General features: G+C 33.0%; 1 protein-coding gene across 1 annotated transcript; it reads left to right on the top strand.

The window, feature by feature from the left end:
• The first annotated feature begins 2,058 nt into the window (after positions 1-2,058).
• Positions 2,059-7,953, top strand: pts (6-pyruvoyltetrahydropterin synthase). Its single transcript, XM_030122643.1, has 6 exons — positions 2,059-2,253; positions 4,392-4,471; positions 5,101-5,123; positions 5,289-5,345; positions 7,523-7,593; positions 7,692-7,953. The coding sequence occupies exons 1-6, from the start codon at positions 2,081-2,083 to the stop codon at positions 7,813-7,815; spliced, it is 528 nt and encodes a 175-aa protein (XP_029978503.1). The 5' UTR covers positions 2,059-2,080; the 3' UTR covers positions 7,816-7,953.
• The last annotated feature ends 7,591 nt before the right edge of the window (positions 7,954-15,544 follow it).

The following is a 15,544-nucleotide window of genomic DNA, read 5'->3' as shown; positions in this document are numbered from 1 at the left end:
GATGTCAACATATCAATTACCTCTACATATGTGCCAAGTTTGAAGAAAATTCAAGAAAAATTTGTTTTTTTATAGAAATTTGAAATGCCGCCCATTATAAGTAAATGGGAAAAAAAAAGATTTCTAAAATTCGTAAAAAAAATTTAACTTTGACTTACTTTTCCCAAAATATAATGTCATCTATTCTGGGTCACTGGCAATTTATAAACCCAGTTTGGTATGAATTCAACTAATAGTTTTGCTGCTACAGACATTTGAAGTTTCACCCATTATAAGCAAATGGGGGACTTTTTTTCTTTTTTTTTTTAATTCATAAAAAAATTTAACTTTGATCTATTTTTCCCAAAATGTAATGACATCTATTCTGGGTCACTGGCAATCTAGAAACCAAATCTGGTATGAATTCAACCAATAGTTTTGCTGCTAGAGTGTTAACAAACAAACAAACAAACTGAACCAAAACCAATACCCCTTGCCTCCCCTTCGGTGGGCGGGGAATATAAAATTTTTACACATCCTTTCTCATTAAGAACAGCTATTTTCTTCTCTCCTGGATGAACAACTCTTTAAAATATATCAAATAGGAAGTTTTTTTTAGGCTGGATTTGCAGTTTTCAGTACTTACAGCAATTGTACATAGTTAAAGTACCAATAAAACAAATTATAATGATTTTTTTTTTTACTTCTCCCAATTAACATTTTGATAAAATAATTAATGACATCTATTCAGTATTATTTATAAGTCTAGTTACATAAGCTGCATTAATCTCATTTTGTTATCAGCAAAACTTCATACATGCTAGCAGACACCCAACATTGTGGTCTTTAAATCCTACTTAAATTCCTACTTGGACACTATCAACCCTCCATTATCCGGGTGTGCCTTTTAGGCACACTTTGCACTCGTTTTAAAAAACTTCATATTATTTTTCACAATTTAAATAAGGTTAGAATTGAAAAGTTGTTCATTTTTGCATGATCTTTAAAATTCTGGCCACCAAGTAAAATTTGCACATTTTAAACAAAAGAAAATTACAAGACTAGCATCTGTCTCCTAAGTGTGCCTAAAACGCGCTATTTCTTCCACTTGATATGTATGATTAGGGCTGACTTTAAATTAACAAAAATAAAATCAAATTAGAGCAGAAAAATAAATCAATATATAATATTCAATAGTTGGATTTATAGGTGTGCATTTTACACACACTTGGTAACAGATGCCAGTATTTTTGCAAATTTGACCTAGCGCCAAAAATAATGATGCAAATTAACCGATGTTGGAGTTAATCACTGACATATGCCAGGCTGCAAAAATCAAATAATATGTGATCCACTTTTTATTATGTAGTATTTTGAAAGAAAATTAATTTTTTGTGTTCTTTGAAAAAAAATGGTTTGTTTACATTACAAACACGGCATTTAAAGGGTTAAAAATGTGACAGTTTTTGAGTATTGGGTATTTTTATTTACGGCTCAAGTTGATGAAATAGAAAAAAGTGTAAAAGAATTTTTTTTTTAAAAACTGTATGAAAACTTTTTGGACATTATTTCATAAGTGTGTGAAAAATGCACACTTGGTGCTAAGTAAGGGCCTTGCTGGACAGGACACCGGAGGGTTAAATTTTGCACAAACTCTAAAGCTGTGAAAACCAAAGCCTTATGTAATGAATTTAAACTGTAATTCTTTTAAACTTGGTCTACCTCTTATTTTCTTGTTTATTCTTTAACTTATTTAATTTACTTAATTTACTTATTTATGTATTTATATTATTTATTTTCTTCCTACCTTGCCTCTAGCATTATGCATTACCTGTTATTGTTTATTACTGTTGTTGATTAGTTGATCTGTTTTGTAAACTGCATTGTGTAAATAAAGTTGAGGGGGAAAAAAATAAAAATAAATAAATAAAAATAACGGTAATTTTCTCGTATGAAGTCATAATAATAAGTGGATGTAATGTTCCACTAGTGACCGTGCTTCCCATGTGATCGTGGGTAGTAGCTGCTCCATGTGCGTCCCTATTTACGCCCATGTCTGAGCCAATCACGTCCCAGTCTGAGTCACGGGGGATGGGGCTTTATGTGCGCCTTCATCCCCCTCTCCTTCCGGGCCCTGCTGTGGATTATTCCTCGGCATTGTCGTCTCCTTGTGTCTCTGACCATGGCCGGACCCTCACAGACCCCCCAGGCCCAGGAGCGGATCGGGTACATCAGCCGGATCCAGTGTTTCAGCGCGTGCCACCGACTCCACAGGTTGGACCCGCACCGGTTCCGGTTTATTGTAGACCCAGAACCCGGAGGAAAGAAAGCAGCATCGAACTGAATAGTAACAATAAAATTCAGTGCTCGGTATTATGCATTTTAATTAACAAAACATATAAAACTCATTCTACTGTGATGAAGATTGTTGTTTATTTCAGACGCAGGGAACGCCGCTGATGCCTTCAAGTGCAATCGGATAATCCTAAATCGCTCTCAAGTCAAGCACACCAATGACTCAAAACAAAACAAACAACAACAAAAATCAGTATGCATTTTCACTAGGGATGTAACGATATGAAAATTTCATATCATGGTTATTGTGACCAAAATGATCATGGTTATCGTGGTAGTATTGAAGTTGTGCTCAAAATGTTCAAAAAGTACTAATACACACACTGAAATAATTTAACCAAGTTGTATTTAAAAAAATAAAATGAAATAAAATAATAGGCACAATGTACCTTCTGTTGGCAGAAACATTCAAATATTAACCCTTAGTGGTCTGAGCCTATTTTGTCCATTTTTCAGTACTTTTCATTTTGCCTTTATATACTGTATAAAGAAATGTTTACTATACCCATGTTTGGGATCTTTTTTTTTCAGTACAACTTCATCTATATCATCTGTCTACTATTTCTTTACTTTAACCTACTATATCAACATAAAAGACCAGAAAACACACACAAAAAAAAATGCAATTTGAAAATTGTAAATACTTTATTGCATAAATTACACAAAGATACTTAATGAACCTTTTCAAAGACTTTAAAAGTGAATATTGGTTCCAAATATTAGGTATATAAAATCAAAATTGTAATACATTAAAACTATACTCAAATATTTGACATAAAAGCAGATCTTTACATAAGGTTTTTCCCCTAAAAGTGCGGTAATCAAACACCGTTATCATGATAATTAGAATTTAAACGGTAATACTAACCGTCTGCAATTTTACCGCGGTTTATCGTTATACCGGTAATTGTTACATCCCTAATTTCCACTAAAAGTTTCACACAAACATCTCAGGAAAAGATAAAGTCAATTTCAACTGCAACCCAAACAAATCAAACACTATTAAAAATGATACCAATACTTAAGAAGTTTTATTACTATTGTTATTTACATTAATGCATATTGCACATACTGTATATGCCTTTTTAATTCAGTAACTTCTGTTTAACATCACTGTTGCACCTTTACTTTCTATTTATTGTCTCCTCAACCCCCTTGCTGATTATTCTTATATTTTATGTTTATAGTTCTATCGTTTATAGTATAATCTATTCTATTTTTTCTGTTTTTTCTATTATGATCATCTTGCACTTTGGGGTCTTAGAATTTTGTAATTTCAGTTTTCTGTATGGGTTGTACATATGGGAAAACTAACAATAAAACTGACTTTGACTTATTGTTTTTGTATTGTTTGTGTTTTTGCAAAATGAATTTTTTGCAAAAACACAAACTGAATTTTCAAAAAAATGAAATTTGAAAATTTAGATGCATGCACATTTTCTTGCACTCATCCTACCTTAATATTAGGATATTTTACTTTTAATTTTCATTCATCAAATCTGTGATTTTCACTGTTGAGGGATCAATGACTTTTCATTTGATCTCATCGCTTATCTTATGTACACTATTGTTCATAAAGTTGGACTAAGGTAAGTTTAGGTGAAAGTGAATTTGTGTACCATGATAACAAAATTTTATGTACCCACTTAAGCAAAGGAAACTTATGCATGTTTAAGTTTTAATCGATTGTTGTTGTTTTTTTGTTTTTTTTAATGGAAAAAAAGTTTTGGGAAATTACACTGTTGTCCATAAAATTATGATAAAATATTTGTACTTCTTCCCATAAAATAATTGTGACAATGTGATTTATACTTGACAGATAAAGTGTAACTAGGACTTAGTATGGAATCATTGCACCTGGTTAAAGGTGATTATGTGTAGAAACAGGAATAAAAAGAAGAATGTATCTGAAAACTAAATTATTCCAAGTTTATGAACAACACTGTTTTTAACTTCTGAACTGTCAACATTTGTCTTTGAAAGCAACGGTTATTGTTTAACCTTTGACCCTTTTTTTTTTTTTTTCATCATGTTGACCTTGTTTTTCTTCTTCCCAGCATCCACCTGAGTGATGAGGAGAATAAAAGAGTGTATGGGAAATGTAACAACCCAAACGGGCACGGACACAATTACAAAGGTTCGTCAGTAAATTAAACACTGCTTTAAAATACTGCAGATATTTATTATGACATACGTTATTATTATTTTTTTGTGACAAGATGAGGTTGAGTTGATAGTGATAGTGATGTTCTATCAGTGGGATCTGTGCATTTTCAGATGTGTGATGTTGCTTATTGTTATCATGTGTGCAATGTTTGTTTGTTGTTGTTGTTCTTATAGTTATTAATTAATTTATTTATTTATTTATTTATTTAGTGATTATTATGATTATTACTTTTACTTTTATAATATTCCCCATTGAAGGGATCAATAGAATTCTATATAATATAATATAATATAATATAATACATTTAGACGTAGACTTTATTCTCATTCAGATTACAACAACAGTTGTACACAGAATAAAATTTTGTTGCAATGGCTCATTATAGAATTAAAAACATGTACTAAAAAATATAGATAAAGGAATGTATAAAAGTATATCAAAGTATACAGCAGCTAACTATAATGTGCTAACTCCACAGTAGTGTCACAGTATAAATCGTGTTCAGTTCAGTTCAATACTTTATTATTATTATATAAAAAACAATGAGATAGTGAAAGGAATAGAGATAGTTCATTCACTGTTTTCATTTCTGTCCACAGTGGAAGTGACCGTACGTGGAAAGGTGAGTGTCAAAGTTATATATTTTTGACAAAAACGTGCATTTTACATTTGAGTGTCTGTGGTAAAACACTTCTCTTATAATTCCTACCTGTATGCACCGCTGTCATGTTCTACAGGATGTCTAACAGGTGTGTTTGACCTTCATATCCACCTGTTCTACCCACAGATTGATCGTCTTACCGGCATGGTCATGAACCTCACAGACCTGAAGAAATGCATTGAGGTAAAATTACCCCAGTAGCCCATTACTTAGATTAGATTAGATTAGATTAGACTTTATTGATCCCACAACAGAGAAATTCAATGGTCAAGGCAGCAACAGAATAAAGTGCAAGAAAAAGTGTGCATACATAAAGATAAGAAACAAACTATATAAAATAAATAAATAAATAATAATAATAATAATAATAATAATAATAATAATAAAAATGGAAATAAAAACTATACAGACTTTGTACATATCTGCAACACAGTGGAATTATGTGAAAAAAATCCAGATATAAACAGAACACACTATGAAAACACACAGATCCAGTACTGTTCTCAGCTGTGCAGTAAAAATAAATCTGCATCGTCGACTTCTTTATTGATTTGTTTGTTAGTTTTTGCCTCAGAACTCCAGAACAAGCTCAGCATCTGACAAATCTGACTCATTAATGCCTGAAAAGTTGACATTGCTAACACTAACAACTTGATTTTAAGTTGTTTTCCTGTCAAACTAACAAACATTTTTCTAAACAGATATTTACCCTATGGGTTTGGATAAATATTGTAAACAAGAATGCAAAAAGAAGTACAACTGCTCAAGCAACAGATTACAGTATGAATTTATAGAGTTTTTTCTGAAGTTGAGTAGTAGAGCCAAGTTTAGTTCTGAACTTGTAATTGTTTCAGCAAAACAAGTGTAAAGAAACAGGGCTCTGGATATTTGCATCTGTTGTTGTTGTTGTTGTTGTTGTTACAGATGCACGATACAGTAAAACAGTCATACTAGAGCTACTGCTGACAGTGTTTCCATTTTCCATTAGTTTTTATTGGAGTCTATGAAGAAAATGACCAGATTAATCATCCCCCCCCCCCCCAAAAGGGGAGGCAAGGGATATTGTTTTTGGCTTGTTTGTTTGTTTGTTTGTTTGTTTGTTTGTTTGTTTGTTTGTTTGTTTGTTGACACTCTAGCAGCACAACCCAGTTCATTCCAAATTGGGTTTATAGATTGCCAGTGACCCAGAATAGAAGTCACTACATTTGGGAAAAGTAGGTCAAAGATTTTTTTTTTTTTTTTTTTTTAAATGAATTTCTTAAATCTTTTTTTTTTTCCCCATTTACTTATAATGGGTGAAATTTCAAATGTCTGTAGCAGCAAAACTATTGGTTGAATTCATACCAAATTGGGTTTATAGATCGCCAGTGACCCAGAATAGATGTCAACACATTTTGGGAAAAGTAGGTCAAAGTTCACATTTTTTATGAATTTTGTAAAAATCTTTTTTTCCTCCCATTTTTTTATAATGGGCAAAATTTCAAATGTGTATAAAAACATCATTTTTGTTTAAATTTACTTCAAACTTGGCACATATATAGAGGCAACTGATATCCTGACATCAGCACATGCATAGACATGATGACATCAGCTGGATCGATGCCAAAATAAGATACAATATGTGTGAGGGTCGGGGTTTGTTGTGCCTGGAAACACTTGTTGACAGTGTTTTCATTTTGGCTGTCATTTGAGTCTATGTAGAAAATGACCAGATTAATCATTTAGAAATGTCAACTCTACTGTACAAACCAGTATAAAAAAGTCTTAGCTTTAAAAAAAAAAAAAAAGCTTTTATTCAGCATGTTTTACCCAGTGCCACTCTACTCAGTCTCAGTACGTCCAAAATGTTCATGTCAGTTGTCATCAGTTATTTTCAGGATAAATATCAAATCAGTATTTTAAGTGTAAAGATAATTTTTCTTCCTGAATGAGAGCTGAAGAACCAGACAGTTACTTCTGGTTTATGATCAGAACATTACAAATATTCCAGAAATCTAACAGTAGAGCCTTTGGAACAATTAGAACTAGAAGCACTCGGAGAGCGCAGACCTCTGCCAAGGCTGATCAGTGGCGCCCCCCGTGGGCCCCCCCACCCCCGATCACCACCAAAATTTAATCATTTCTTCCTTATCCCATTTCCAACAAACCCTGAAAATTTCATCCAAATCTGTCCATAACTTTTTGAGTTATGTTGCACACTAACGGACAGACAAACAAACAGACAAACAAACAAACAAACCCTGGCAAAAACATAACCTCCTTGGCGGAGGTAATAAGAACCAATAATAAAAACCAAATAATAGAGTAAAAAGCTTCTATGATTTTATTGCTTGATCTAATAGTTGTTGTTTTTTCTACAGGATGTCATCATGACACCTCTGGACCATAAAAACCTGGACAAAGACGTCCCATACTTTGCCAACGTTGTCAGGTGTGTCTTCTCCCTCCGATGCAGCTTCTTCACACAGTGTTATATTGTGTTTTGTTTTGTTTTTTTTAACTCATCACTTCTTTTTTTTGCTCTTTTAGTACAACTGAGAACGTAGCTGTTTACATCTGGGACAACATGGCCAAGGCGCTGCCACCCAACCTCCTCTATGAGATTAAGATTCACGAAACGGATAAAAACGTGGTTGTATATCGAGGAGAGTAGAAGCAGGATGTTGATATCATCTCTGAATTAGCAGACGGACCAAGACACACACAAGTGCCATCTACTGTTTTTTCCAGCTGACGATCATAGTTTCTATACCAAAGATTTTTTTAAAAGAAAAAATTGTTCTTTGATGGAAAACATTACTTAGATGCCAAAACTGATTCATTCTCATATGTGTAGTGTCTTTTTCACTTCTAAAAATTCCATATTGAACATTATTAGAATTGTTCTACCCCCCTATAGACAGCTCATTAGTCTCAGAAAGTAAGAATTAGTATGTAAAATTATTATTATTATTACTATTATTATTATTAATAATAATAATAATAATAATAATAAGAAGAAGAAGAAGAAGAATGATAATAATAATAATAATAATAATAATAATAACAAACACTACCCTTTGCACATATTGTAACTTATTTTGGCATCGTTCCACTCTTTCATTCATATTCAATATTTCTTAAATATAAAATATTATATATGTGCCAAGCTTGAAGTAAATTGAAACAAAAATTGATGTTTTTATAGACATTTGAAATTTCGGTCATTATAAGTAAATGGGAAAAGAAAAAGATTCAAAAATTTTACAAAAAATTTGAAAAACAAGCTATCACTTAGATATTTTGCAGAGTGCTGTCTAGAATTAATCTCTTTATTTCTACAACGTTTAAAGTAAATTCAGTTAAAATTGACGTTTTTATAGCGATTTGAAATTTTGCCCATTGTAAGTAAATGTGGAAAAAAAAGAATTTAAAAATTCATAAAAATTTTGAACTTTGACCTACTTTTCCCAAAATGTAATCACATCTATTGTGGGTCACTGGCAATCTATAAACCCAGTTTGGTATGAATTCAAAAAACTGTTTTGCTGCTACAGACGTTTGAAATTTTGCCCATTATAAATAAATGGGGGAAAAAAATAAACAAAGAAACCGAACCAAAAACAATACCCTTAGCCTCCCCTTCAGGGGGCATTGTAATGATAATAATAGTAGTCCCATCTACAAGACACCTGATTAATATCATTCTGAATGAAGTATGATGTCTCTAAATACACATTTATACCAAATCAACCTCTGTGAACAGGTAAAATGGCGACATCTAGTGGTCCAAAAGTGTATTATTCACTTGTTGGGTTGTTTCAGCACTTTTACGTTGGTTCAGTAAAAGGAAAATGTTTTTTAAAGAAGGATTGAATGAATTATTTGTTCTATGGTTCATGTTAAAAGCAGGGGTATCTCATATAGAAGGTCAATAAAAATATAATTCAATTTAACCATTTATTTGATAAATGGACAAGCTCTGTTTTTTACTGAAGACAATATACGTACAATATACAGTCAAGATTCGTCAAGATATTTAATGTCTGTCCTCTAATTAAAGCTGTGATGTAGTGAATGTAATGTAATTATGCAGTATTATAGTAATAGATTAAGCATACATGTGAGGATTACATTTTTTAACCTTATGAAATGGAATCAAATAAACCAAACATGTAATTCTGAAGAAGGATTGGTCAAAACAAGCATAAAATTGTAAGTTTAAATACATTACACAGGAACTTTATTTGTCTAATGTTAATATTTCATAGACTGAACAATAAACTGACATAATATAAGTAACTATCTGATTTTTGCTGCTGCTATACAGTTATGGAAAAAATTATTAGACTACTCTTTTTTTTTTCTTCAATTTCTTGTTCATTTTAATGCCTGGTACAAGTAAAGGTACATTTGTTTGGACAAATATAATGATAATAATAAAAATAGCTCAGAAGAGTTTCATTTCAGAGCTGATATCTATCCGTTTTCCATGGTTTTCTTGATAATAACCAAAATCATTTCAGTTCTTACGTCAATATCTATGACATTGTACTGACAAAAACAGTGCTTTTAGACATTCTATGTTTCCTTTTCTGTCTGTTTTAGTCACATGACACACACAGGAGTTAGTACTTGATTGCATAACTGTTGTTTTTGATGACTTTTGATGGTCTAATAATTTTTTCAGCAACTGTAGGTTCATTTCCTTGAGCAGCCACTAACACGAACTGTGTTTTGGGGGTTGTGGATGCCACTAGAGGGCAGTATAACACTCTGAAAACCATATATCTGCCTTCAGAACCATGTGAACTCACTGTGAAAGACGCAGATCTGCTAGTATCTGCTTCTGTGTCATAATTATAAATGGGAGATAATGTTCAAAATCATTCACCTGTATAAAAACATCCAACACACACAAATGTTTTGTTGCCATCACTATTCTATAAACTACCATAATGGATAAGAAAAAGTATATCTGAAGCATTTTTTATTCAAAACGTCTCATACTACAGAAGGTATTTTACAGTTTTGCAAGTTCCCACAGTCCTTTGCATCTGGAAGATACTGTACATGTTTTCTGAAACTGAAGTCAAGTTGGAATAGTAGTGTTGAGCCGCATTATGTTATAAATTCCCATTATGTAATAAAAGTTCCAAATGTAATAAGAATGTCACGTCATCTTGTAATAAAGCCGCATTATGTAATAAACTGACGCATTTTGTAATGAACTACCTCAGTGCATTATGTAGTAATTTTTTTCACATTATGTAGTAAGTTACTACAATTTGAGAAATTTATTACAAAATGCACTTGACACATTTTTATTTTCAGGAAAATGTAATAACATGGTTCATTACGTAATAACGACACTCAAGTAGATTTTTTTTTGCCCTCTTGAATTGAAGTAGCCCTGCAGATTAGTAGTTGTAGTAGTGCTAATGATAGCCTACCTATTAGCATTACATTCGCAATTAGTACACACACTCCAACATGCACACACAAAGTAGAAAATGCTGATGTTGAACAATAAATGGATTTATTTCTAAACGGAACTTTTTTAACCCTTTCATGCACGAATTATGAGAACCTTAATCAAAATTTTTTCCTGAGTGTTTTTATTCCTCTTTAGACATGAAAAAAAACAATGCGATTAAAAATTTTCATCTGAAAAATAAATAATAATAATTAAAAAATGACAATAATAATTTTTAAAAAATGAAAAATACATAAAAACAATAATAATGAAAAAAAAAAAAAAATCTTATGAACCTATTTTTCATGAAGTTGCAAAAATGTCCACTCAGCTGGACACCACACATTTAATTTTTGACGCACAGGAACATGTATTTACTGATAAATTGTGTGAAAACTATGGAGAGGGCTTGTGATTCTGGGGGTTTATCCTCAGGAGAGATCTACGTAATGTTAACAATTCATGTCAGAAAAGATGTGTAGTGTCTTAAAACTTTAATAAAGATATGTGTAAAAAAACAACAACAACAATGAAAAGAACAACAAAATCCATGAATATACAAGAGAACAGCTGTAGAATAGCTGTCCACTGTAGTGACCAGTGTGTATGAAAGGGTTAAGGCAAATTAAAATATTTTGATCAATATAAGGTGTCTATGCCAGTTGAAAAAAAAAAAAAACAACAACTCAGGAATGTGTCTTCAACAATGTAAACAACATTTCTGGAAATAAAAAAGAGCTAAACCGTCAAACCTTTGGTGGCTAACTTGTAACTAAAATGTATTTTGCCGATAAACACACACTAATCAGTGTCAAACACGTGTGTTGAGCCGCATTATGTAATAAATTCCCATTATGTAATAAAAGTTCTAAATGTAATAAGAATGTCACGTCATCTTGTAATAAAGCCACATTATGTAATAAGCTGATGCATTTTGCAATAAACTACTTCAAGGCATTATATAGTAAAATTTTTCACATTATGTAGTAAGTTATTACAATTTGAGAAATTTATTACAAAATGCACTTGACACATTTTTATTTTTAAAAAAATTTAATAACATGGTTCATGATGTAATAACAATCCAAATTAATATAATTTCAGAGTAATTTAGAAGAAATTAGTCGCAGAAGCTACAGGTAATGTAATCAGAACTTTAACCACACAGTTTAAAGATTAATTTAGCACATTACATTTTCCTGAAAATAAAAATGTATCAAGTGCATTTTGTAATAAATTTCTCAAATTGTGATAACTTACTACATAATGCAAAGAAATTTACTACATAATGCATTGAGGTAGTTTATTACAAAATGCGTCAGTTTATTACATAATGCGGCTTTATTACAAGAGGACGTGACATTCTTATTACATTTTGAACTTGTATTACATAATGGGAATTTATTACATAATGCGGCTCAACAAGGCCCTTACTAAGCACCAAGTGTGCCATTTTGGCACACTTGTGGAATAATGTCAAAAAAAATTTTCATACAGCTTGTTTTTAATTCTTTTACACTTTTTTATATTTCATCAACTTGAGCTATAAATAAAAATACCAAATACTCAATAATTGTCACATTTTTTAACCCTTTAAATGTCGTGTTTGTAATGGAAACAAACCATTTTTTTGGATGCAAAAAACACAAAAAAATATATTTTTTCAATACACTACATAAAAAGTGGATCACATATTTTATATTTGCAGCCTGGCATATGTCAATGATTAACTCCAATATCAGTTAATTTGCATTATCATTTTTGGCGCTAGGTCAAATGTTCAAAAATACTAGCATCTGTCACCAAGTGTGCGTAAAATGCACACCTATAAATCAAACTATTAAATATTATATATTGATTTATTTTTCTGCTCTAATTTGATTTTATTTTTGTAAATGAAGGTCAGCCCTAATCATCATACACAACAAATAATCATTCATTTTAGATTTTTTTAACCTTTTAAACGATCTCTTTTCATCATGATGTCACTACATTTTTTGATGCAAAAAACACAAAATATGTTTTGTTTTGTTTTTTCAAAATACTACATAAAATTTGGATCACATATTATTTGATTTTTGCAGCCTGGCATATGTCAATGATTAACAGCAACATTAACGTTAATAAATTAATTTAGACCCTCCCCTCTCAAATGAAGCCCAGATATCAGTAAAAGCAGGATATATGCCTTAATGGCTTTCAGATCAAAAACAGTGGTTCAAATGGAAGAAATAGTGCGTTTCAGGCACACTTGGGAGACAGATGCTAGTCTTGTAATTTTCTTTTGTTTACAATGTGCAAATTTTAGCTGGTGGCCAGAATTTTGAAGATCATGCACAAATGAACAACTTTTGAATTCTAACCTTATTTAAATTGTGAAAAAAAATATGAATTTTTTTAACACGAAGTGCAAAGTGTACTTAAAAAGCACACCCGAATACCGGAGGGTTAAGTGATAATACACTAATGAAAAAGTCATGAAGAGTATATTCCATTTCTGGCTCAAATCGCACTTTTAATGGAACAGAAATGTAAGGTGTATGTACAAGTACTGCATATTCTAAAGCTTCTATGATAACAGTACTACGATGATTAAAGAGACAAATCGTTAGTCAAAGTTATTTCTAAGACACTTAATCATCTACTACAACACATGATGGTGACGGCCCTGGTCGCATCCCTTCAGGGTCAGATAATTATTGGCTCTCATATGAGATCAGAGCACTCCTCCACTCTGGAAGATGTTTATGTCATCGTCCATTCATCCCAGCTGTCTGTATAAGTAAATACCCCACTCTGCAGAAACACATGCATATGATGATTCATGACAGATAATTCTCACAGCTATGTAGAGCTGGAGCAGAGGAGTCAGCAGTCGACAGGTACTCTGTCTTCCAGACATAGCATAACAATGCAGGCAGATGGATTACCCAGGGTTCACTGCTGCAGACATGGAACTGTGCAGGTTTGAAGAACTCCAGTGGCAAATCACAGTGTAAATACAACTTATCACTGAGCGCAAGATGCATTAGTTCCCCAAGCAGTGTTAAAGGTTCAATATGCAGTCCCTCCAGGATTTCACAGGATTATTTTTTGATTACTGTGGCCTAAAATGCCTGATTTTGCGGCAGCTTTTCCAAAAAAGTTCGGTGAAAGTTGTAATGATTTCAGGATTCTTTTGTTAAAGTCACAGGAACATGGGCATGTGCAAACTACCTAGAACAGTCTTTTAGAGTTTTTAGCTTTAAAAAGCACCAGGAAGCAAAGATTTTAAATAAAACAGGCTTTTTTTCATTCATTCATTTATTTGTTTTGAGCAGCCAATCAGAGCGCAGCGTCACAGAACATCAGCCAACAAGAGCGGAGCGTCACAGAAAGCCAGCCAATGAGAGCGCAGCGTCACAGAACATCAACCAATCAGACGCTGCGCTCTCATTGGCTGATGTTCTGTGACGCTGCGCTCTCATTGGCTGGCATTCTGTGACGCTGCGCTCTCATTGGCTGATGTTCTGTGACGCTGCGCTCTGATTGGTTGACGTTCTGTGACGCTGCGCTCTGATTGGCTGGCATTCTGGGACGCTGCGCTCTCATTGGCTGATGTTCTGTGACGCTGCGCTCTGAGTGGTTGGCGTTCTGTGACGCTGCGCTCTGATTGGCTGGCGTTCTGTGACGCTCCGCTCTCATTGGCTGATGTTCTGTGACGCTGCGCACTCATTGGCTGACGTTCTATGACGCTGCGCTCTCATTGGCTGACGTTCTGTGACGCTGCGCTCTGATTGGTTGATGTTCTGTGACGCTCCGCTCTCATTGGCTGGCGTTCTGTGACGCTGCGCTCTCATTGGCTGATGTTCTGTGACGCTGCGCTCTGATTGGTTGGCGTTCTCTGATGCTGCGCTCTCATTGGCTGGTGTTCTGTGACACTGCGCTCTCATTGGTTGGTGTTCTGTGACGCTTTGCTCTCATCGGCTGACGTTCTGTGACGCTGCGCTCTCATTGGTTGGCGTTCTGTGACGCTACGCTCTCATTGGCTGCTCAAAACAAATAAATGAATGAATGAAAAAAAGCCTGTTTCGTTTAACATCATTGCTTCCTGGTGCTTTTTAAGGCTAAAAACTCAAAAAAGACTTTCCTAGGTCATTTGCAAATGCCAATGTTCCTGTGACTTTAATAAATGAAGCCTCAAATCATCACAACTTTCATCGGAATTTTTTGGAAAAGCTGCTGCAAAATCAGGCAGTTTCGGCCACAACAATCATAAAAAAAATCCTGTGAAATCCTGGAGGGACTGGTTTGTTCACAACAACTGTGGTAACACACCATTAGCACCATTAGCTTAAAGACAAGGTTAGCAAACAACCAACAAAAGATTAATTTCAAGTAAAAATGCCTTTTTAGTGGGGAAAACACATTTTATTTCAAGAAGACGTTATTGTTTTTAGTTAGTGTTCCATCTAATTTTTTGTTATTAGTTAATAGTATTCAACCAGTAACCATTTAAAACAATGATTTATATAATATTCCAGCAGATGAACAAGATTATTTCCTTCATTTTAAGACCAAAACTGCATGCACAGCTTATCAGTACAAGAATATTTTGTATTAAATAACTATGTTTCCAATGCTTGGAAGTCCATCATATTTCATTGTCAAAGTTTGCTCATTCTTTTGCTTAATACAACGTAATTTGGTTTGTGTTAGAATACAGTTGCGGAAAAAAATATTAGACCATCAAAACCCATCAACAACAATGGTTATACAATCAAGTACTAACTCCTGTGTGTATCATGTGACTAAAACAGACAGAAAAGAAAACATGGAATGACTAAAAGCACTGTTTTATATTTATTGAGGTAAGAACTGAAGTGATTTTGGTTATTATCAAGAAAATCATGGAAAATAACTAGATATCAGGTCTTAAATTAAACTC

The sequence above is a fragment of the Sphaeramia orbicularis genome, chromosome 19, assembly GCF_902148855.1.
Source record: "Sphaeramia orbicularis chromosome 19, fSphaOr1.1, whole genome shotgun sequence".
In the NCBI taxonomy this organism is placed as follows: domain Eukaryota; kingdom Metazoa; phylum Chordata; class Actinopteri; order Kurtiformes; family Apogonidae; genus Sphaeramia; species Sphaeramia orbicularis.
Note: the sequence above shows the minus strand (reverse complement) of the source record. Positions and strands in the feature narration are given on the sequence as shown.

Bases quoted from the DNA above. Each gene is read 5' to 3' on its own strand.
- pts (XM_030122643.1), top strand. From the start codon at position 2,081: ATGTGCGCCTTCATCCCCCTCTCCTTCCGGGCCCTGCTGTGGATTATT. The intron at 5,346-7,522 runs GTAAAATTACCC...TTTTTTCTACAG, and splicing joins ACCTGAAGAAATGCATTGAG to GATGTCATCATGACACCTCT. The intron at 7,594-7,691 runs GTGTGTCTTCTC...TTGCTCTTTTAG, and splicing joins TACTTTGCCAACGTTGTCAG to TACAACTGAGAACGTAGCTG.